Consider the following 25,262-nt stretch of genomic DNA (forward strand, 5'->3'; position numbering starts at 1 on the left):
TTCTAAGTGAAAAGTGCAGAAGGTCCACATCAAGACCACTAAGACTTTCTATGAACCTTCATCCCCTCCTTTCTAATTTGAAAGGAAGCGTTTCAATGGACATTATATTTTTGCCTGTTTTAGGCTTATCGTGATCATATTCTTTAAATATAAGATGTTCTTGCTGTTATATTGTAATGCAAGTATTAAGTACTTCCAGTAGGAATGTTTTAAAAGATATATAATATTATAAAAACAAGCTAGAATTTTAGTTTTGAGTCAAATAATAGACTTCACATTCTGACAGAAGACTAAGTGAGCCAGTGGTCCAAGGTGACCTTTCATTCTGCACAGCATATCAGGCAGAAGGTTTGCTGGGAAGATGAACAAACGTCTATCAGAAACCCCATAGCGCAAAACGGAAGGAGTGATTGGAGACGGCTGTGTCCCCGAGACTTAGAGAAGTCACAAATGAAGGAGAAGACAACTGGATCTGGGGTGTTGTCACTGAAAAATAGGGAGCCTAGAGGTAGACTTTCTTGCCCTACTAAAATGGTGCTGCCTTTCACATTTTTGCCACCTGTCGTTCATTTTAAAGTGTTAGTTTGATCTTTGCAGTGATGCAGCTTGAGGTATGGGATATATCGCACTTCAGTAATCGCATCATGATTTCCCCATATGCCGGTTACAAAGGTGCTAACGCAGAAAAGTGCAAAACAAAGTGATATGGTCAAATGAAGCTCCTACTTGATAGGCATCTTTGTGTCACAGTAAGAATGTTCTAAGTCCTAGCAAGAGCTTTCATTAGAGAAGTCACTATTTTCTTGGAGGGGGGGGTCTAAAAAGCTTTTATTTGGGCCAAAAATTTCTCATGTTATTCCTAGCCTGACAGTGAATTCTCTTTGGTAAACTGGTAAAATTAAATGTAGCTGTTTTTGTGGACTCGGAGCATAAGAAAGAGAGGTTTTCCCCAGGACCAGATTAAAGCCTAGGCACTGCCTCAACTCCTGCAGTCACCTGATAAGGCTGGAATCTCAGCTTTCCTTTAAGGAGCAAGGGGAAAATCAGGTTTTAGCCAGCATGATTGCAAAGAAAATGTTGAAAACGTGACCCCCAGTGTAAGCAGTGTAGGGGATCCTCTTCCTGAGTCCACAGAGCCAGAAATGATAGCTCTGAGAAGGGAGAACTGTTAATCTCAGTTGGGTGTTAGCGCCAAGAGCCACGGCTATGGGGGTGCCCCCCGCAACACCTATCCAGAAGAGGACTCTGCATGTGGAAGGAGAAGAGAGCAGCATGTCGTAGAAATTTCTGTCCGTTCCAGCTGAGGAATAAGGAGAGACGGACACAACTAATCAAGCAAGGAGCCCCGGGAGGGGCGATCTGTTTATTTCAATTGCAATTGGGTTCAAGCTCATAAGTCAGCAAGAACCCCGAAAACACTTACACCAAAGCATTGTATGCAGTTGACTTATGATAATCTATTGCTCCATATTTGGCCAAAATTTGCTGTCATTACCATACATAGTTAGCAAGCTACATATATCCGCCCCTCTTGTGACCCCTTATTGTTCATCTACTTGCCCTCCCTCCCCCCATGCGTTATTTGCAAACCAAGCAGTTAGTTATCTACAGGACGCAGGCACAGAAAGTTCCACTGTCTGCAGGTTTGGAGTTTGGCTACATTTCCTCTCGAAGGAACTTCCTGAGTTAAGACTATCCATAGCTAACGCTGCATGTTGCCCTTCTTCTTTCTCCCATGTGTATGTGACAAATTTGCCCCCTGGCAGTTAAGTAGAATAATTTTATTTCAAGCAGATTTGTCCCACTCACTCAAGTGTATATGCCTTGCTGCTGGAATAAGTACTGCCACTCCTGGGGAGGACATAGGGACTGCATTCTCCTGCCGTTCTGGGGGGCTACAGGAGCAGAGACGTGTGGGGGGGCCTATATTATGGTATACCTGGGGCCCCTGTATTGCTTTGCTCCAGCCCTGTTTTCCATCCAAGAACATGGTCTTTTTGCACTCAGATGATTCAAAAATGTCTTCATTGAAAACAGCAGCCTTGCCGTTGATTTGGAATGCAGGCCAAAGCCTGAAAGGCTGGTCGGAACTTGAGAATAAAAAATTAGGGGGTGGTGTTATGATCTAAGTTTCCTGGTTTTACTCGGGAGTTGTGCTTTTCCTCATGCAAAACAGGCAGTTGTGTACACATCTGAAAGTGGCACATAAGGATATCGCAGTGCGCATGCACACAACTGCATACCGCAACCCTGTAGTCATTTAATTGTTCGTCTCTGGATTCTAGTGAAGTTCAGTATTTTTCCTTTCTGTGAGACACTTCTCCTCACGTGGTGCTAGTATTCTTTATGGTAAAGGGATGCGAACTAGCTAGTGAGGAGAAAATGAAATGAATCCACAAACGGGTACAGACAATAGCCATGCGGAGAGAGTGACAGGGTACAGTTTCAAAGCACCTGAGTGGCATGCAATAAGACTTAGGCTCCTAAGTGCTTAAGTCACTTTTGGAAATGGGACTTGGGATTCTAAGTCACTTAAGCACCTTTGAAAACTTTACCCATGGCAGTAAGGAGGTCTGGTGCCCTTGTGGTGATAGTTATTGTAGGAATGATGACCCACTGATTCTGAGATTTGAGAGACCTGGGTTCACATCCCTGCTCTGCCACTGGTTAGCTGTATGATCTTGGGCAAGTCACTGAGGGTAGAGCTACACTGCTTACTAAGCCCAAGTGCCCTTCTGTCCACACACAAATCATTCTGACTTGGGTCAGCAAGCACCCAGGTCCTAGGACACTGCTAGGTGGGGTTGATCTGAGTCCAAGTTCTACTGTGACTTGGGTCCAAACCTTCTCATTCTGCAGAGTAGATGCAGATCAAGCCACAGACCTGAGTCAGAAGGTCTGGGTGCATTAGCATGGCTGTGAGACGCAGGCCAAGCAATTATAAATCCCGACTTACCATGCAGTGTGGACACCCAAGCATGGGCTTGCTAACTAACACCAAGTCCACAAGCCCAGGTCCCACAGACCTGGGCTTATCATGCAGTGTAGACATACAAGTCTCTCTGTGTCGCAAGTCCCCATGTGTAAAATGGGGATAATTACACTACTCTACCTCATACATTAAATAGCAATATATTAAAGATGGTGAAGGATTTATATACTAAGGTGATAGGGGCTGTATAAGTAACATAGATAGGCAGAGCAATGGTGCCGTGGGTTCTAATTCATGCTTTGGCAATGACTCACTGTATTACCTTGGCCATCACCTCATTGTGCTTCATTTTCATTTTCTTCAGAAGTATGGATGATTACATACCATACCTCGAACTGTGGGGCTCAGTCGATGATTAGTGAAGCGCTCTGTGATCTTTGGCTGGATGGTGCCGTAGTAGTGTGACGAAGGAAGAAAATATTGGAGTGCAAACTTCAATTGGCAAAATGTCAACAAAAGTTATTGCTGCCACAGACGAGATGAATAAATATCACTGTTAAAACAATATCTGGTGTTTTGCTCAGATGTTTCAATGGGTTTGTTTTTTAAGCCCGGATAATACAAAGTAGCCCCAAGGCATTATTCCAAACAAGATGTAGAATCCAACTTGATATTATTTTTAGGATTGAATGGGTTTTGTAAAGGCTCATTTGTCTGAAGAAAAGATAGTTAATCATTTTTGTTTGCAGATGATTATGAAGGGAAAATGTCAAAGCGAAGTTAAGGAAGGGGAGGTACTTCTATCTGACTTGCATATGTCCCAAAGTCACAGCAACATGGGTGGGTGGAAAGGAGTGAGGGGATCCAATGAACAGGAGCGTACATTATGAAATGAAGTTGCCATTTCTAAAACCACCAGACTGGGGATGGGGGGCATGAGGTTATAATTTTTAAAGAAGACAAAGTATTAAATGCTAATTTTATAAATGTAGCTGGCAGACCTGCAGGATGCGGAAGGTAAACTGTGGAAGGGATCATTAGAATACGAATTTCAGTTCAGGTCTGCAGATGGTTTGACCACACTACTCCTTTACATCAGGGGTCAGCTGAGTAAAATAATTGTTAATTTAGCAGGTTAGCTTTAAACCAGTGCTCATGTATGTAGTATTTTTATCCAAGGTAGATTACGAGACGCTTAATAAGATGTCAGGAATATTTACCAAAAGAAATGCAAGCTATTGTTTGGGGAGACATATGGTATTTACCATTCAATATATATCTCAATTTGATATGCATTTATTTTAAAGCACAACATTATTTTAAGTCGCTCAAGTTAATTGAATTTTAAAAAATGGAATATAGTGTGTTGCAGATGACTGATTTGGAAAACCTCCAAAAGTCATTGAATTTCAGCAGTGTCAATGTTCTCGTATAAAAGAAACAACTTGTTGAAATGAGCTCTTGGCTTGTTCCATATGTTCTTAATAGAACATAATGATGTTATGCATTGTGACAGGGACTATATTTGTTGTGCACCAACCCTATTCACATATATGGATATATTAATGCTTTTATTTATTCGTATGGCATTAACATCTAGCAGCCCCAGTCATGGACCTGGGGACCTTTGTGTTGGTTGCTGTATAGATACAGAACAAAGAACCTGGTTTATGGACTTGTGAATGGAAGATATTTCTTATAAACATATTACACATATTAATTGATTGAGCCTGACAACACACCAGTGTGGTAGCAACATATTAGACTCCTTTTACAGATGGGTAAAGTGAGGAAAAAGCGACTTACCTAAACAAGCCAGTGCTGGGAACCTTGAGTCCTTCCTCCAACCACTAAACGATGCTTCTCTAATCAGGGAAACCCACTGAAGCCAATATGAGTCTTTCCACTGACTTCAGTGGGCTTTGAAACAGACCTTTTTTAGTCATTGTTGGTTACCGCAGTTAATATAGAGAATATTCTACAGCTTACAAATTCATTATATAAACCTCACTTCTTCAGATGCATGGTAACTAACGTATACCTTTCCCTGAAGGTACATCTCGGTAGAGCCTGGTGCTCTTGAGTCATAGCTACAATATTGGCAGCATATTGCCAAATCTCTACTACCCCTGCTTCTTCCATGGTCCCTTTGTTTCCCTCCTCCCCAGGAAGTCTCCCTTATAGGCAGACTTGGTTAACACAGGGTGTGTGGAGGTATCTGAACTCCTCTTCATCCCTGAAACCGCTTACATAGTTTCAGGGTAGCAGCCGTGTTAGTCTGTATCCTCAAAAAGAACAGGAGTACTTGTGGCACCTTAGAGACTAACAAATTTATTAGAGCATAAGCTTTCGTGGGCTACAACCCACTGAAGAAGTGGGTTGTAGCCCACGAAAGCTTATGCTCTAATAAATTTGTTAGTCTCTAAGGTGCCACAAGTACTCCTGTTCTTTTCACTTACATAGTGACTCTGGTAAACTCCTAGGGGAGTTCTCTGAAGCTTCTCCAGAACATTTGACCTAATCGTCCAAAGAGCTGCATCGTATTTTCTTGAGAGGCGACCTGCAGAAGAAGGAGATGTGAGAGGTGAGAGGGCATAGTAAAACACAAACAGCAGTGGGGAAGGGGGGACAGATGAGCCAAGAGGAGAAGAGGTAACAGTAGAGACCATGAAATGGGAAGAATGGGATTAAGAGCTCCAGAGAAATGAGTGGTATTGATGGGTTGGGGATTTTGGAAGGATTAAGGGCTGGAGAGTGAGCAATATTAAGAGCCACAGAGATAGAGGGGCACTCTCAGCATGCTGAGCTCTTCTAAGCCCCTTGCTTGGAGTCACACTGTGCTGAACTCTGAAGGAAACTCCTCCCTTCACCCAGAATTGTAGGGGGCCAGTGAGCGACCAAAGTGTTGAACTGGTTGAAGCCAAAGGATGATCAACATGGACACACGGGACTGCTTGGTTTGTGGTTTTCTTCTGAATCAGAAACAATAAGGACAGGTTGGAAAGTGGGTGACTGCTTGGTTTGTGGTTTTCTTCTGAATCAGAAACAATAAGGACAGGTTGGAAAGTGGGTGATCCCCATCATCAAGCATGGAAATTCACAAAAATTCCACGGAGGGAGTTCCACACCTCCGAAAATCAGGCCCAGCAGCCCTTTTTCCAGCACTGAAGGGACAATCATGCTTTCGGGGTGAATGCCATTGACTGATACTGGGCTCCTCTTTAAAACAAACACACACATTCAAAAAACCTCCGTTCCGCAGGACAGGTGGATTTATTAGGCACTGGGACAGTAGTATATGTCGACATTAAGGCTGAGCTTAAGGGTCTAGGCTGCTTTAAAGGTTTGGATACACAATTCCCATCAAAGTTAATGGGAATTAAGTGTCCAAATCCCCAGTGAATTTATAATATCTCACCCTAACTGTGCTAATATTGAAGAAAGGGTTAAGCAACTGCTGCTAGCGTGGCAGATACTGAATGCATACCAATGTCTGCTGAGAATTCTCTCCAATTCACCTTTAGCGCTCCATGTTTGACTACACCTGTTTTTTAATATTCTTTGAATAAATAAAACAAGCTGTAAGCTTATGTTGTTGTGCGATGTGAAAACACACAATAATAATCACAGCTAATGACTCTTCTAAATGCTAAACTGTGCACACCACCTTGTTTGGTATTTGTTTTGTATACAGAAGGTAACATACACGGAATAACTAGGAAGCCAAGTTACAGATGGGGCTGTGGAATGGTATTTGACAGCCGATTAGAGTAGTCTGACAGAAATGATGACTTAATCACCACGACAGACTCCAAATTCCCAGATAGAATTCCACCCAGGTTAATCTAATTTCCTTGCAAATTTTTTGCCAGAAATAGACTCTTACCTTGCTTATTTTTCCCCCTTACAGATGTCACATGGTTTTGACAAGAATGTAAATAGGTAGAGTTATTACTGTTGAAAAGATGACTTTGAGACTTGAAAGCGAGACAAGATCTGTACCGCTGAGAGTGTTTTTCCAGCACAGTTGTATTTATGTATGATTGTACCCGCTCAGAAAAAACAATGACAAACACCTAATTAGTCATCTTTAACTTATAGGCCAGGACTTGGGGTCTGCTCCTGCTCCCAGAAAAGCCAACAGTAAAATTCCTATCGACTTAAGTGGGATTGCACGTCTTGCAAGCAGTTGGTCCAATTCCCGTGTGGACCCACATTAGAATCTGTTTGTCAGATTGGGGTCCTAGTTTTTACGCTACCTTGCACTGCAACCTTGTGTGGTTTAGTGGGTAGCATACAGAACGGGGACTCAGGAGACTTGGGTTCTATTTCTGGCTCTGCTGCTGGCGGACATTGGGCAAGTCACTTCACCGCTCCGTGCCTCAGTTTCCTCATCTGAAAAATAGGGATAATGATGCTTACTTCCTCTGTAAGCACTACATAAGAGCTAGGTATTGTTGTTGTCTGTACAGCATCATGCACATCAGTGGAGCTACAGAAAACCTTGACGATGCAGGCTAGTTCTCTATTACAGTATATTCTCCAGTCTGGTTTCAAAGAGCTCGAGACCTGGGGCTTCTACCAGATCTCTTGGGAGGTTGTTCTACAGTCAACCTCGCTGATAGAAAATACCAGTTGTTTCCTTTTACCATGGAATCTGAGCTGCATTCAGGGTGTCATTGATGTGCAAATTTTTTTACCTGCATTACTTTATTTCTTCCCTATTTATTAACTGTAAAATCATTCTCATAAATACTGCACGTTTATAAGCAATGCTTCCTTCAAGCCACAGAAAAACGTCTCCACTGTTTTTAGTTATGAAAGCATGACATATTGAGAAATCACTCACCTGGAGATACATAAGTGTATGGCTTTCTGATGTATATCTACAATAACTGCTTTCTGATAAGACATGAAATCCTTCATTTCAGTAGATGACATGATTCTAGTGGGTGGCATCTAATTTGAAACAGGTTTATATCATCTGTAATCTTTTGGAGGACCTGGGAAAGCGCAGCTGTTTTATTACTTTATAGCCTACAGTTATACAAGCAAGATATAAAATGCTCCGATTATTTTCCCTTTTGCTCATTGTAGAGGGAACGGAAAGTACCTATTTAGCCCTCGTCTCTGCCCCCTTTAATTTTCTTATTCACTGCACACCTCTTCCAGATTCAATCTCCCCCCTCCACACTCACACACTTTTAAATATTTTATGGGTAGAGAGCTTATAATATGTATTGTCACGGCAGCTGTCTCTAGAGGTCAGCAATGAGTTTAATAATGAGATGCGAACCAGTGACTCTGTAAAACCCATTTCAAGTTATAAATGGCATGTTTTATTGAATCTAGTGTTAAAGGTTGCTAACTTATCAATTGGTGATGGCCAGGGTTAAACAAGCTTCAACATGAGCCCGCTCATGTAAGGAAACTAACAGGGTAATGTTTTTTACCACCCTTTTTTTTTTCCAGATGCCCTGTTTTTGTGTTTTGTACCCACCTTACCGTGGATAGTCTGCCCGCTATTCTCACGGGGCCTGATTCTGATCTCATGCTAGTTGGCCCTAATGTAACTTTATTGAGTACAGTGGAGTTACTCCTGATTTACAGCTTGGTGAGGAGAGAATTGGGCCCACAGTTTTGATTGAGAAATTTTGAAGTTAAGTGCAAACCACAGTCACAACTGAGTCATGAATAGCACTGTTAATTATTTTTGCAAAAAGGACAAACTAGTAGCCTAATAGCAAATCAGTGGTATTTATGCCATGAGGAAAGTTACAAGGTGGGTGAGGTACTATCTTTTATTGGACAAGCTTCTGTTGAGCCACACAGAGTTCTTCTCCAGACCGAATACCAGCAAGCTCTACAGAAAAGGTTTTAGGGAAAAGGCTGCTTCAGAGAAGATTAATTTGCTAGAGTTAACCTACTTCTACCAGACTAGAACTTATATATTTTGTTTTATTTGTAACCATATCTGTTTCTATTCTCTTTGTTTAGTATCTCTCTGCTCTATTCATAAACTTATTCTTGGTTTTACTATAAGTTCTTCTCAGTGTATTAATACAAAAGTGTGACTCCTCAGGTCAGCTAGCAGGCTGGTGTGCATAACTCTCGCTCTGGAGACCGCAGACTTGGTAATTTCTGAGAGTGTCTAGTAACGGGCTGGATATTGGTGAAGAACCCATTTCCAGGATGTTCGGGAACTAAGTTGCGTCAAGTGTTATCTGCAAGGCACAGTAAAAGCTGGCAGAGCTTTAGAGGAAATTGTATGGTTGGCTAACAGACTGGGGTGACAGGGAGCTGTCACTCACAGCTTGTCTTCACTACCGGCTGCAATTGATGCAGCGGGTGTCGATTTAGTGGGTCTAGTGAAGACCCGCTAAATCGACGGCAGAGCGCTCTCTGGTCGATCCTGGTACTCCACCTCTCTGAGAAGAATAAGATAAGTCGACCACAGAGCATCTCCCGTCGACACAACGCAATGAAGACACCACGGTAAGTCGACCTAAGCTACGTCGACTCCAGGTACGTTATTCACGTAGCTGTAGTAGCGTAACTTGGGTCGGCTTACCCCGATAGTGAAGACAAGCCCTTAGTTTAGCTCCAGCAAGTCTCTCTGTTGCTAAGGCAGAGGGGTAAGAAGGCCACTCATAGTTCTGGGCTCCCTGAAAAAACATTACTTTGGGTGATAAAATGCCAAACGATTATGGCTTTTTGATGGTAACCGCTACAAAGAACACTTTCCTTATGAGCTTGATCCACAATTGACCTCTATGTCTAACCTCTCTAGGATGGAACTAAAAAGATGCTTCACTTTAGAACCATCAAGTTGTAGAAATTACAGATGGAACCAGCTCTGGTCTAAATCTATCTGCTTAGATGCTGTAGTGTTAAGTGCTGTATAAAGACAGGAAGATAGTTTGATTCCCCATCTAGTGTAATAGGGGGTTGGGTTGGTTTTTCATGACTTCATGTTTTCCAGGGCTTTGTCAATCTGACATAACCCAAGCAATGCTAATTCCAGCACTTCCCTCAGGAGACTGTTCTACATTACAGACCTTAATGTCAAACAATATATCTGGAACAGTCAGCCTAAATTTTCCTTTGCTCATTGCTCCTAGTTACACCCTCTTGCATCACCCTAAACAATTCCTTTCGCTCATTGATGACTTCATCTTTCAAATGCTTAGCAAAGAGGCAATGCAGATAATGGGCTCATTTTAGCGAGTTATGCCACTTTTTTCTTGTTTGATTTTTTTCCCTTGATGGGGGCGATGCACTTTCCCACTTTCCCATGAACTTAAATTCCCCTGCAGTGCACATAGAAACGTAGGAATGAAAGGGGCCTCACAAGGTCATCTAGTCCACCTCTTTCACCACGACCCACCCCACATTGAGGCAGGATTAAGTATACTTTGACCATCCCTGACAGATGTTTGTCAAACTTTTTTCTTAAAAACTTCCAAGGGGTTTCCACAACCTCCCCAGGTAACCTGTTCCAGGGCTTCACTATCCTTGTAGTTAGAAAGTTTTTCATAATATCTAACCTAAATCTCCCTTAATATTGCTGATGTCAAGATAACAATTAAACATCAGGTAAAGGAAACAAAGCATAAGACATTCCCCTTCCCTAGATATTAGATGAAAATCAGAAAGATGGCAGACAGGCACGGGGCTGTTAGAGTCCGGTTGGGAAATAAATGGATCAAAGAAAACGGGATTGTTAAAATAAAGTATTTTACACATCCCAGTGACTACGTGCACCATATGGCTCTGCTTGTTCCTTAAGACACTGTAGAGAATGAAACAGAAGAGGTTTTGCAAGCAGTGTAAGGAGTGTATTGATTTGTGGGACATTCTGAACTTTGAGTAGATTCTATGGAAGATTCACAGGAATCTTCAGGAATCCAAGGAATCCAGCAAGTACAACATCGAAAACTAAATACCATTACCAAAAACCACACATGCTACTCATTTTCTCTTCCTCTCTGGCTATAAACACATTTGACATGATTGTGTGGTTCCCATCTTCTGCTTAATTGTTGATTTTTTTTTTCCAATTCCATATTTGGCATCTTTTTAAAATAAAGCTGGAATAGCAGTTGACGGTTTCAGGCAGCGCAAACCCTGTTGCGTTCATGGAGTGCAATAATAGTACAGACCATTCAACATGCCTGTGTGAAATGTGGAGGAATTATTGGAGAAAGGTCTATGGCCCCAATCCTGCAATGGGCTCTGCATCTTAAGGTCCCAGCACATGTGCAGAGCCCCACTGAAGTCAGTAGATCTCTAGGCAACCTCAGGTGTCTTTCCCCACAGAACAATTTTCAGGATCAGTGCTTAAGGCTTGAGAGCAGCAATAAGAAATGACCACTGAGGTGCAATGGGAATTTGTACACTGAAATTGCTCTGCAAGCTCATCAGAGAGATCATCTGAACAGCTGTCATGTGCTTGCACTGTGCTAAGAAAGAGTGCATGGTGGAGATTTGGGGGAAGGTGTAAAAAAACAAAAAGAAAAGGCTCTGTTTTGTAATGTGTTTTCGGATCAAAAGTCTTGTAGCTGCAGGGGAGTGACCTGGGGCAGCGCCCCATTCTGAAAGGCAAAGTCTGCCATTCCAAATGCGAGATTGTAGATTGCCCTTGGGTACAACACAGTGCGTTAATTGCTATATAAGGCTACACATGGGAGTTTGCTTATTGTTTAGAAGCAGGTTGAAAAAGAAAAGTGCATTAGGAATTTTGATGAGACCAGGATTGTAGCCACATCCTAAGGGCAGCTTGGTGAATGAGTGATTAAAATGTTTTGAAGAGAAGGCCAGTCACTAAGCAAGCAACAGCTATGGGAATCACAGATCTTTTCCCCTTTGGTACTGGATGAGTTGTTGTCACACACTCCTTAATCACGAACCAAAGTTCATTTGTTAAACCAAACAAATCAAGACGTGTAGGTTTCAGTTGCTGCCTGGCAGTTCTTAGCTTACTTTAGAATTTTTTCTCTGTTCTGCTAGTTGTTAACAAACTCAAGAAAAGAAAAGTTATACGCTGGTAAAACAGAAATCACGCATGCCATAAACCAGCCAGGGCTGTAACTTGAGAGGTCTTCTGAAACTAAATACAACAAATTAAAGTTTATATGAGTCCTATGGGCCCAATAAATTGTGGAGGTTTAAACTAGCTGGTTATAAAATACTCTTTTAACATTTTACTTTCATTTAAAAGCCAATATTAAGGTATCATTTGAAATTTATATCTTTCTGACTTGCCAGCCTGTTTAATATTGATTGTGTATCGTTTTAGCCCCCTGAGCAACTAAAGTCAGCAGTGCCAATAAAAGTAAAATGCTTGACTTTGTGACTGTCTAACCTGCTTTACTGTCTTTTTATTTATATTTTTAGATGCATCATCCTATTCAGATGAAACCTGCAGATAGTGAAAAGTCCAATGGTAAGTGATTATCCTATTTCCTACTTAATGTGTGTGTGTGTCTTTTCATTTAAAAAACAAATGCAAGGTATAGCTTATGCTTTTCTCTTAAAATAGTGAAAACCCTTTAAGGAAGTATCCCTATAGCGGAGAGGTCTGGAAAAATGTTGACCTGTTTTGAACTCCCGTTTATCTTCAGTTTAAAGAAGGGAGGAAGTGTTCTTTCCTCTCTTCCTTATACATTCTCTGTGTCATGGTTTTGTTGTGTTTGTCTTTTGTTGGCATCCTGCTGACAGTAGTTGTGGAGTTTCTTAGCAATCAGTAACACCTGATGCTGATAACAATCTGAGATTAAAATAATATGGGAGTGGAAAGAGAAATTCCGATATTCAGGAAAGTATTTAAGCACTGTCTGAATTGGATTTAGGGATATTCTTCAAGTTAAGCATGTGTCTAAACACCCTTCCTGAATAAGGATGCTTCTCTGACTCTAGGATCAATTTAGGATCAAACTGGATGTTTTGCTCTTAATTATGAGACCCATATTGACTTTTGTTTTAGGTAGGGTACTCTAGACCTCTCTCAAATAAATATTATGACAATAATATCTATTCAAAATATAGCTTATTGACTTAAGGAATATATATGATGTGCAAAATATACAGTGTGCTAAATCTATAAAATACATCAGATCTGCATATTCCAGGCATTAGACAATCTGATGGTCGGGCTGCCTGTGTGTGTTTTGGTTTAAAAAAAAAAATCTATACATCTTTTCCCCCTTGATTCATTCCTATAATTTACTAAAATATATGTTAAAGAAATCACCTTACTTCTTAGACTGCAAGAGCTTCTTTTCCCCATAAGGCTGACATAATCAGAGCCGGTGCCTTCCAACAGGCATCTCTGCACCTCATTAATTAGTAATCAGGGCAGAAGCCATGCACTTAGAGATCTACATATCTGCAAATGTAAATGATGATTGGGCTCTAAATCTCTCCGCAAGGTTTTGCTAATTGTACTGCATCCCATTTTTAGCCTTCTCCACAGACTAAAGTTTAGAAGGAACTTAAAACTTTGTACTGTGCTCCTTTCCACGTTGCGGGCGGCTTTAAAAACTGGCCAGGTGCACAGTGGAACTGGGCTGGCCCCTATGGTAATGGAAATGGGGAAACTTGCTCTTCTATTGGAGAGGTGCTCACATAACATCAACCAAAAAAGCACTCACCACTAGCACGAAGTCGTCACCCTTGTTTGGATGCTCAGCAGAAAGGCCAAGTAATCTAAGTATGCAGACTGGGTGAAATCCTAGCCCCATTGAAGTCACTGGGAGTTTTGTCACTGACTTCACAGGGACCAGGTTTCCACCCCAAGTATTTATCATGTTTTCAATGGCCGATTTTTTTCTCCTCTGCAAGGGTACTGCATAAAACCCTATGAACTAATTAAGTCCAACGTAAGCCTTATATGGGCCCTTCTACATAGGGTAAATTTCACTCTAAAATCTCATGGACGGAATAGAAGTGCAATAGAGAATTGACCAAAAATGAACTACCCCCTCATCCCTAGACCGTGTCCTCCCAGAACAAGACTCAAGCACATTGGCGAAACACTGTAGGGAATTTTGCAATGCCTCAACCGGTACCATGCATAAGTGCCTTGCTCTCCCCGGCATTCTCCAGAACCTTTCACCAGCACTAAATACAGTTAAGTTCCTTTTTTTTTTTCCTCCAAAAGTTTTCCAGATTTGGGGAGAAGGCACAGAAGTCCCAACTGACCAAAGGAAAGTAAGCAGGTGGAATGGCCTCCTTTAGATTAATCTTCTGAAGAAAAGGAAACGATGTCTAATTTTCATATGCACATTTAGAACGTTGAGAACTCTTTGCTGTTTGACGCTGGAGAGAAAAGCTACTGCTACGGTGATGAATGTAGCGTAGCACCTTAGAGATACAGGAAGTGGGATCAGAGCCAGGGTGTGAGCGGTAAGCTAGAGGTTTGGTAGCTACGGGGAGCAGAGTGGTGCAATGCAGAAGAACAGCTGGTATCTGTTTTCCAGCTGCCACTGTGCCACCAGCTGAAGAAGGGCTGTGTCTGTGCCAATGGCACACTGGAAGGAAATAGTGTGCCATCAGCAGGGGACGCAGGGTGAAAAGGGCTCTAGAGGAGGAGAGAGAGGTCTGGGGAAGAGCTAAAGAGCTAACCAAGGTGGTTGGTCTTTGTGATGGGTAGTGTTTGAGCATTTGTGGGGAGTTCTTGAAACCCTTTGTTCTCTCACCATGGGAAGCGATGCATCAGAACTGAATGGTCCCACCAGGCTTTATTGGTAACTAGAACTTCTAAAAGTTCAAAGAGCTTGAAGACGCCTGTGGACCAAAAGTTCCAAGTAGCTCATAGACATAAGAGAACTATAGCAAGCGCAGACTGCAGTTTTCTTGAGTTTACCAACCTCTCTGTAGGGCTGATGAGAACCGATGAAGCTTGATATGAGCTCTGAAGTTCCCTTGGTAATTTTACAGGATTTCTAAGACTCAGTATTTGCTGAGTGACAATGTTGAAAATCCTATTAAGCTGGATGATCTGGTTTGACAACGGTTTGCCCAGTTCTGGACTCAAAACTAAAATTTGTGTGAAGGTTTTGCAATGTTCTGTTTAGTGTCTTTTTAAACAAACAAACAAAAAATTGCTCGCTTTTGAATTCCAGGGCTTGACTTGCAGTGCCAAAATATTATTGGAAGGGAATTTCTGCCCCAATTGGAAGCAGAAAGCACAGTAAATCTCATACATGCTTCTTGTGAGACTTCCAGATGCAAGAGGGTTTGGATGAGCGACCAGACTTGTGGGCACTTGCATGAAGTGGCCCTGAACCATGACCCCCTTGTGCTTTATGTGTCACTTAGGAGCCAATCCTCTGCTGACTTATCCTCATATCAACCTCCAGAAGCCAAGCTTGAGTCACGGACCTCTATAGGAGTGATGTGGTACAGACTTCTCCCGCACATGCCTGGTTATGGAATAGCAGTGGAGCAGCACCTCGCCACTTCTACAGTCTGAGGGCATTCTCAGACTTTGTGTCCCCCTATGCAGGGTGGAATGGCTGGTGAATATGGGTAGCAGCCTCCAGACTTGCTCTCCATCCCTCTGTATGAAGGGTGAAGGTGGACCTCTGCAGAGCATGACAGTACACTGGCCTTCAGATGCAGCAAACTATAATCCGTTTCATGGTACCCGGGGCCTTCTGCAGCTAGATCAAATGGAGCAGCATCCTTAGTGCTAATGAATTTCTTTCACTGGAGGATACTTAAAATAATTATCTGATAAACTTACCCTCCCTAAAAGTTCTTCCTTCGAAAAGTATGCCGTATACGGTGCTCATAAATGCATAGAGTTTGAGGCCAGAAGAGACCATTATATCTTCTAGTCTGTCCTCCTGTACATCCGTACATACTGTCCTCTCTCATTAATGATGGACCTCAGGACAGATATCCCGAGGACAGCATATGCCCGTTTTTATAAAATGCCAAGACTTCGGGAAAAATTCTCCATTGCATTATCCTGGACTTCTTTTCTGATTCACTGAAAGGGTGAAGAAATGGTTTTGAAATCCTAAGTGGAGAAACTTGCAGATTTGGAAGCAGTAATTAAATGCCATATGTCACCACTAACACATAGAAAAGTTGTTAATTAATTCAGGCAGTTCCAGATCCAGGTGTGACTTTGACAGATTTTACACTCGGGTGTTTCGCCAGCTTACAAATAAGGATAAAAAATCTTTTTTCCTTCCCTCGAGGGGGGAAAAAACATTTGTACTTAAATAATTAACCGTTACTTGATTGGCTTAAAGGAGAGGACAACTTATTCTGAGCAGGAAATAGTGTTCTAGACGTATTTAAATATGATAGCTTCAGTCACTTAAGGGGACACTGCCATGTATTTTCACGATAGAATTTTAGCTTCTGGGAAGAAAGAGAGAAGTTTAGCAAACCTTAATAGCATTGTTTCATTATTTAATTGTTTAAACATTCTCCTGTAGTGCTGTGATCCCAAACACAGCCCCTTGGTTTTAACATATGAGAATCCATAACTGAAATGATGGACTGGGAATAGAGAAGTGAAAAATAGATTAGTCAATTTTCACTGTCCAAGCAAACCGAGTGAAGTGTAAAAATCAGACACTAATGCCTTTCTACTGCAATGCAGCGACTTCAGTGGGACTCCTCAAGGGCTCCACCCAGGCAGACAGAGCTTCAGGATTGGGTCCAATCTACATTTACAGAGCTTGATTCAGTGGTACACTCTAGCTGCTTTGTCCTGCTCCGGCAATGCAAAGCATCCGTACATTTGTTAACTAGCAGGTTATACATCAGGTTGCGTCTGCTTTACATTGCCAAAATAGTGCAAAGCAGCCGGACAGCAGTATTGAGTCCAAAATCCATGCACCAGGACGAATTCCTCCCCGCAAAAAGTGATTTAAATAAGTAAATAAATCGTGCTTTTTGATCTGTTTTCTGAATTTTGAACTGCTCCTGTCCACCCCAAATGTCTGTAGGTGGCAATTACAGGGTGAAAATAAGATCTGAGAAATGGGAGACAGTGTTCTCTAGAGGGTAGGGCACTGGACTCAGCCTCAGGAAACCTGGGTTCCATTCCTGGCTCTGCCACTGGTTTGCTGGGTGACCTTGGGCAAATCACTTCCCCTCCCCATGCCTCAGTTTCCCCATCTATAAAATGGGGATAATGATGCTGACCTCTTTTGTACAGTGCTTTGAGATTCCAACCTCCCCCAACCCCCAGGCCAGGCTCCAACAGCTGGCTCTCGTCTCTAACCTGCATGGGATGGGGCTTCCTCTGGGGTCTTCTCTCCATTAACTCTCCACTTTCCTGCACTGTGGTGGGAGTGAGGCCACTGCTGTCAAGATCAGAGGAAGGAGGCCTGGTCCCATGGTCAGTGCTGCAACTAGACATTTTAGCACCTGGGGTGAGCAAACATATTTGCACCGCCTACCGTTTTTGGGGGGTTTTTTTTAGTTATTTCTCCTCTCCTGGGGCTTTATGCCCTGGGCGGCTGCCTCACTTGTCCCCCCCCCCCTCCCTCCCCGTTACGGCCCTGCCTGCTGTGTGCACCATTTCTGGGGCTCTGCTCAACTCTGAGCACATGCTGACCTGTAACATATGTGGCACAGCAACCTCTAATGGTTAAAGTGGGATGACTAGGTGTCCAGTTTTCGATTGGAACACCCGGTCGAAAAGGGACTCTGGCAGCTCCGGCCAGCACTGCCGACAAGGCCGTTAAATTGCCTGGTCAGCAGTGCTGTGGCTGTCCTGGGGCACCGTGCTGCATCCCGGAAACGGCCAGCAGGTCCGGCTCCTAGGTGGAGGGGCCACCGGGCTCCACATGCTGCCCCTGCCCCAAACACCGTCTCTGAGCTGGCAGGGGGGTGCCTGCGGGCGAGAGGCGCACGCGCCGTGTAGCCTCCTGCCCCTGGTGCCCTGCTTAAAAACCGGACCTGCTGGCCGCTTCCGGGGCGCAGCATGGAGCCAGGACAGGCAGGCAGCCTGCCTTAGCATTGCTGACCGGGAGTCACCTGAGGTAAGCCCACGCCCCAACGCTGTACCCCAGCCCTGAGCCCCCCCAAACCTGGAGCCCCCTCCTGAACCCATACCCCTCATCTCCAGCCCCACCCCAGAGCTCTCACCCCCTCCGACACCCCAGCCCCCTCCCGTACTCCGAATCCTTCGGCCCCACTCCTGCACCCCAAACTCCTCATCCCCGGCCTCACCCCAGAGCCAGCACCTCCAGCCCAGAGTCCTCACCCTTCCCACACCCCAATCCCCACTGCCTCAACCTGCAGCCCTCTCCCACATTCAGAGTCTCTCAGCCCCACTCCCCAGCCTGGAGCTCCCTCCTGCACTCCAACCCCTCATCCCCAGCTGGAGCCCTCACCCCCTTCCACAACCCTGCCCCAGCCCACTGAAAATGAGTGAGGGTGGGGGAGAGCAAGCCACTGAGGGAGGGGGAATATAGAGAGCAGGGGCAGGGCCTCGGGGAAAGGGGCAGGGATAGGGTGTTTGGTTTTGTGCCAATAGAAAGTTGGCAACCCTTGGTTAAAGTGTGAAACTGCCAGCCACATGGACAAAATCTGTGAGCTGCCTCCATTTTACTGTAGAGACCCCCACTCCCCTGCCAAATTGTTTGGGTGTATTTGACCTGTAATCCTCACAGCACTTTAACTATCAATCCCCACAACACTTCTTGTTTATAATGGAAAGACCGAGGCAGAGAGGTTAAGTAACTTGCCCAAGAACACAGAGATAATCAGTGTAAGAACCCAGGAATTTGTGGCTCACATCCTATGCTGATAGGAATAGATCATGCCTTTCTCTGCATGAAAGTATATTCTATTGCTTTAAATTGACATCATGCCTTACAACAGAGGTAAGGCGCCTATGCAGTTTTTATCTTGGCAGTGCTCCTTTAAACATTCTGTGTGGTTAGGCATTTAGCCAAGATAAAATTACAAATTTCTTAAAGTTTACCACTGATCAGCAGTACCAAACAGCATTGGCTGTGAGGCACGGCATCCTACCAATATGTCTTCTGCACACTGAGCATTTTCCTTGAAATGTGCATTTTGAAGATGTGCAGTACACAGGAGCTGGGTGTTTAATTTACTATAAAATCACCCTCCAGCTGAAAACCTGCAAAATCGTTTTAGTTAAATGGCATATTTGTAGATTTACTAGTGAAAGTGAAGGAGGTCAGTGAGGAGTTTGTCATCTGCTAGTGTCTGGAAAATTAAAAAGCATCTTCGCATTTGACTTTGGCAAAGTAGCATCTTCCGCCTTTCTTTGTAGGCTGGAAGAAGAGATCCCCTGCATCCATTAAGGTCCCTTATTTTTTATCTTCCATTTGAAGATAAAAAGTCTTCACCCTTCCCTGTAAGCAGGAGCAGATGGGACACCCTCTGGGGCTAGAGTACAGTTGCTTAATTGGCTGAGGCAGTGTCGTTTGTAGGAGCTGGGAGCTAGGGACTCTTGAGTTCTGATCCCTGCTCTACTGCTCAATCACCATGTGGCCCTAGACAGGCCACGTGACTTCTCTGTGTCTCAGTTTCAGCATCTGTAAAATGGGTCTTAATAGTACAAATACCTATAAAAAATATGGGTCACACTTTGTTATGGTTCTGTTTATAAAGGATGAACAAATGATTAATAGATGTAATCATAGATGTAATAAATGGTAAAACAACTGTGCCCTATCAAGCACTATCATGGACCCAACTTACATCTAAATTCTTTTTTTTTTTTTTTTAAAGCATTTCCATTAGCTTTTGGGGTTCTGGAAAATGCATTTTCCCTATGCTTGCTTGTGTAAAATAGCAGAATGCCTTTCTTAACCATTCAGTAAAGAAGTATTACCCAGTTAAAAAAAAAATTACTCCAAATACCCCTTCTGTCTTTAATAAACATTAGCCTTGGTTTTTATCTCTGAAATTATGTTAAGGGCACTAAAAGTGTCAATACCAGTAAAATCCCATGAAAATATACAGGTTTCTTCCTTCTCAGCTGCAATTTATTCTGTTTGACAAACACATGCTAATACATGCAGGGTGGGTCGGGGTGCAGAGGAAGATTCATTTTTTATAAGCCCAGAAATGAAAATACTTCATTAGAAAAATAATTTGCACAATAGAAATAAATAAGTGCACCACAGATACTCTGGAGTAAAGCTTTCCGTCTGTGTTTGCTTCCTGCAAAATTCTGGCGGTCTGCTCATTAACAGTGAATTGGATTTGCATGCCATTTCAATAGCAGAAGAAAGGAGCATTGTACGTACCATATAATAAGCTCTTAGATTTTTTTTTTTAAATATAGGGAGATTGTGAGTTAGCATTAAGTCTTCCAGATTGGAGTTCGGTTATTGCAGTTTATTCCATCTTTATCACCAGTGTATGACTTGAGCTTCTTTTAAACTTCAGAGCCAGCATACACACCCAGCTAGAACGACCTACTTTACGCTGGCCGCGTGGACGATGTAAAAAGGAGATAATCTACCGATATCTTTGGCAAAGTGCTTGTTGTATTTCTTGCAAACTCAACATCATTACCAATCAAAAGATTTGGCTTTTGGAAAGTAATATGCACTCTCCTTGTTGAAGTGCTGCCCTGGAACATACATTGTGTCCGTTTGGAGAGACTACTGGGTCATTATGGGAAAAGAGAGGAAAATGTAATGCATTATTCTTTACATTGCAGTCACTACAAACCTGCTTCTGAGTGCCATGCATTACAGCTGGTTGAAATGGAAAGCTAGGATCCTTTTCATATAAGAATGTTTTTGTAGAGTATTTTTCATTAACTCATTTTATTATGTGCACTCCGCATCACCACCGCCACCCGCTGCCTGTCTTGCTTCCTTTCATACATTTGGGAGATGGGGGGGGGGGAGAGAGGGAACATATTCAAATTAGAATCTATGCAAAAATATCTTGAGTTTGCTTCCTTCTCTTAGAAATCCTGATGGGGAGGGGGATGAAAAATGTCTTATTCATGCAACTAATATGACAATAGCACCCACAAAAAGAGAGAGAGAGAGAGAGAGATTCAGGGAGGAAGAGGGGGAAGGGTTGAAAATATAAAGTGTTTGCCTTAGGACTTGTCTTCAGTTGCAGAGCCAGACTCACATGACTGGAGCTTGGTTTGATGTGGTAATGAAGCATTGATCACAGGAAAAAGATGAAATGGCCTTTGCTCATTCATTATTTTTATCTTCTAGCTGTGGAAGACAGAAAATTGTTCATAGGAATGGTTTCGAAGAAGTGTAATGAGAATGATATCAGGGTGATGTTTTCTCCATTCGGCCAGATAGAAGAATGCCGAATTCTTCGGGGACCTGACGGGCTGAGCCGAGGTGAGTGTGCAGTCTATAAAGTCTCTTTCCTTAAGTGCTAATTGGAGCTATATGTCACAGTCAGGGTAGATGTAGCCACTGTCTGCAGCGAGAGGTTACACTGTAATATGTCCCACGTGACGGAGTTACCCACATGAACTTTTCACAGTGACTGAAATTATCACCTTTTATTTCAAATGTCAGAAAGGTCTCAGTGCCAACATATTAACGTGTGTTATCACGCTGTTTGTCAGATTGAAAAGGTACCATTGAACCCTGACGTCTCCTATTTTCCCTACCAGAAAATCAAAGATCCCTCCCCCCCCACACATGTATTTTGTACCAGGGAAAACAAATGACTGGTTTATGGCACCTAGGGCCATGCAAACTGGTCCATACTATAGTATCCCTCTACTCCCACATTCTTTGTAACCATATGTAAAATGTGTCTCTGTATTGCCTCTGGAATAAAGGGGTTAACGCCTAGAGTTTTGCCCAGACAGAATTCATGAAGGGAGCTTTCATAGCTCAAGTCCCTATGTCCAATTAGAGCCGGCGCAGGTGTGCCAAACAGCAGTGCATAGTGCAGTCATATGAAAGACCCGAGTTCTGGACCACATGCCAGACTCCTACTTTATTGTGTTGGAAATTAAGTACAATGCAGACTTTGATAACTGATCACCCCCCTCCTCCACCCTTTTAGATATGCAGCATATAGCATTTTGTACCTGGAAAAGGCTCTTGAAAATATATAATAAGAAAAGCAGATCTATATCAATGACCCCTGCTGCATATTAAGCCTTTGTTGTATTGACCTGGAATTACTCAGACAGAACAATCCTTCCCACTAGCTAATGACATATGGAATTGAATTGGGAAGAGGATCAGGGCAAGCTTGTCGGCCTTAGGGGAACAGTGCCATGATATCAGCTGCCATAATTTAAAGGGACAGGGAGTAAAAACTACTCTAAAATGTGGGGTTGTTGATTTTATTAAGGAGAAGCAAAACTCAATCATTCTGTTTTGGATATTTTTCCCCCTCTAAACATGAAAAAGTACATAGGAATCACAGTTTATGCATTTTATTACATTTTCAAAACACAGAAAAATGTGTTGTTGTGTTTTTTTTTTTTAACTTCTGAAGCATATTGTTTCTTTTAGACTCTGGTTTCTGTATGTGCAGCCACTTGTGTTTTTTTTTTTTTTTTTTAATTATTCTGAGCAGCAGTTTGTCCACAATGGATATAAAGTCCAGCAGAATAGGTTGGGAACTGGGTGTCAGTAGGTCATCTGTGAAGGTGGAAAGCAGGGGCCGTACCATCTCCATGTAAATAAGGATAAAAAAACACTCACTGAAAAAATGCTCTGTCGATTAATGGGAAACCATATGTTCTGTTTGTGAGCGTTGTCCGAGGAAAATCAGGGCCTACAATTATATGGACTTAGACTCTGATCCCACAGCTGCTTGACCATCAAGAAGCTGCATGATCCTGGCTTAGGAGTCTAACTTTAGATATTCTTTTTATTTATTTTTTAAATCTTGGCCACAGGAAAGTAAAGCTGCAGTGGGGAGTTGCTGGATAACTACACCTCTACCCCGATATAACGCAACCTGATATAACATGAATTCGGATATAACGCGGTAAAGCAGCGCTCCGGGGGTGGGGAGGGGCTGTGCACTCCGATGGATCAAAGCAAGTTCGATATAATATGGTTTCACCTATAACGCAGTAAGATTTTTTGGCTCCCAAGGACAGCGTTATATCTGGGTAGAGGTGTATTTAAATATTTAGACTAGATTATAAACTAGAGAATCAAGTTTTTGAGTCTTACAAGAGTTATTTGACTCCTCTGCATAATTCAGGAGCAGAAGCCACATAGTGGGTATCCAAGTATTCCCCAAGTCTTGTTCAATAGAGATTTTCCGTCATAATCCCAGATCACGAGAACCTACAGGAAAGGGTAGGATGGGGGTATTTTTATTCCTCAATAGGTGGCAATTGCTATCGCCAGTTACAAATTGATTGAGTATTGCAGTGTAGCCCGTTGAGCAGATGTTGTGGTAGTTTAAGGTTAATGTGCAAGGCTTTCATCTTTGGAGATGGAAGAGCGTGTTCCAGGCACGTCACACTCAAACAGATATTGGGATGTATTGGCTTAGTGGAGCTATAGCCTCTCTAATATTCGAGTTTATTCTGACAGTCACTCGCAATAATATAATACCAGGCTCTTTTGTTTCCTGCCTGTTAAACTTGACTTGCTTTCTACACCCATGCTACAGCCCAGTTTCCAGGCAGATGTTTGTCAACATCACAAAACCACCAGATCAAGAGAGAAAACCAAGCACTGGGAAAGTGCTGCGTGTTGAAGAACTGAACTGAAGTGCTGCAGGAGAGCTTTGGGTGGGAGGAATCTTGCGTGGCATAGAACCAAAATCAGGTTCTTTAAAAATAGAAGGAAAATTAATACAATTAAATCCTGCAACAAGTTCCAACATTTAAATGGATTCTCATTCACGTTACTATTTCCAGTATGTTAAATTCCCCACACCATCTTTCTTCTCATGTGTAAGAGCCCACAGCTCAACCACGCTTCCAGATGGGAAGTTCCTATAAAGAACATAAGAACGGCCGTACCGGGTCCGACCAAAGGTGCATCTAGCCCAGTATCCTGTCTACCGACAGTGGCCAATGCCAGGTGCCCCAGAGGGAGTGGGCCTAACAGGCAGTGATCAAGTGATCTCTCTCCTGCCATCCATCTCCATCCTCTGACAAAAAGAAAGGAAGATTGAATGAAGATTAGTCACATACTTGTGGGAATGCTGGCGTCTCAGCACATGGGCATTTGGGAGTGCACAAGCCTCACAGCTCGGCAAAATGAAAATACAATCCACTAGGCTCTGCTTGAGTATTTCATCTTCTTCTCAGTCAGCTTGCCTTAATAATTAGCATATCATGATACCTCAGAAATAAAGAGCATGAAAAAACACATTTACTGATATTTATGCAAACTTTGGAGCTATGTAAAATGTGTTAGGGAAGGAATCGTTAGTATTAACAGATGTGAATTCTCAGTTCCAAAGGACAACTACTGACTAGAGTGCTAGGCAGAACAGTTCAGTTTTGTGCTCTTATTTTTCTCTTAGTAAGGAATGAAAGCTTTCAGTCAACTTTTGGAACCTGTTCACAGAAGAGTAGCAACACTTTTGTTGCTAGTATAGCAACGTTAGACTATAACGTTGTAGGGTAGACCTAGGATTATAGTCTACCTCATAGTTTGAACAGGGAAAAGAATCCCTGTCTACAATGATGAAGGAAAATATAACACTCTGTGATGAGTGTGATATAGGTGCTTAGATAAGGAGAGAGAGAGAGATTGAACTGGTTGTTGATAGTGTAGTTTCAAGCCAAGAGTAGATATGGTTCTAATAAATTCACACCCATTCTGCCGCTGTAGATAAAGGTCCGTCCGCATTTCCACTCTAAATTTGTATTGCCAGCTGTTTGAAACTCATGTGTAAGTAGCCTAAAGACATCATGCAAAGTCTCAGTGATGGAGCAATATATTTTAAATGACCTTTCTAGTGTCTCCATTTAGTCACTTTATTCCCACTGATCTTGGCTCCTGCAACTGAAAAATGGTTTGTTTTTTCCATCTCTACCTGGTTTGGCTGCAACCTAGGTACAGCGAGTAGATAGTGGCCAAAAGTCATTACCATCTGATGGCTGTTTCACAGCCCCTGTGAAGTTAGTGAGTTGATGTGGAGCAGTTCCCAATTGGTGGATGTCTGTTTTAAGAATAAGAAAACACAACTGACTGTCTAAGCAGTGAACCTGAGGTCTGAAGGGTATGGAGACTGTCCTATTCTCTCACCACTACAACTCAGGTTCATGTGACTGCATAGAGAATCTTGCCAATGCCTTTCCTGTATCTGTTCTATGGGTAGAGGGATTCAGCCTCCAGCTTAGACCACTTTTTTAAAAATTCCCATTGTTGATGTCCTGCACTACACCCCATTG

General features: G+C 42.7%; 1 protein-coding gene across 11 annotated transcripts in view; it reads left to right on the plus strand.

Annotated features, from left to right (window-relative positions):
* Positions 1 to 25,262, plus strand: part of CELF2 (CUGBP Elav-like family member 2) — a 438,989-nt gene that overhangs the window by 340,767 nt on the left and 72,960 nt on the right. For all 11 annotated transcript variants that reach the window (XM_054016397.1, XM_054016390.1, XM_054016383.1 and 8 more), the window contains 2 exons: positions 12,329 to 12,377; positions 21,130 to 21,264. In XM_054016397.1, the coding sequence (XP_053872372.1) occupies positions 12,329 to 12,377; positions 21,130 to 21,264 (184 nt within the window). The remainder of the gene's footprint in view (positions 1 to 12,328; positions 12,378 to 21,129; positions 21,265 to 25,262) is intronic.

The sequence above is a fragment of the Malaclemys terrapin genome, chromosome 1 (genome assembly GCF_027887155.1).
Source record: "Malaclemys terrapin pileata isolate rMalTer1 chromosome 1, rMalTer1.hap1, whole genome shotgun sequence".
Classification (NCBI taxonomy): Eukaryota; Metazoa; Chordata; order Testudines; family Emydidae; genus Malaclemys; species Malaclemys terrapin.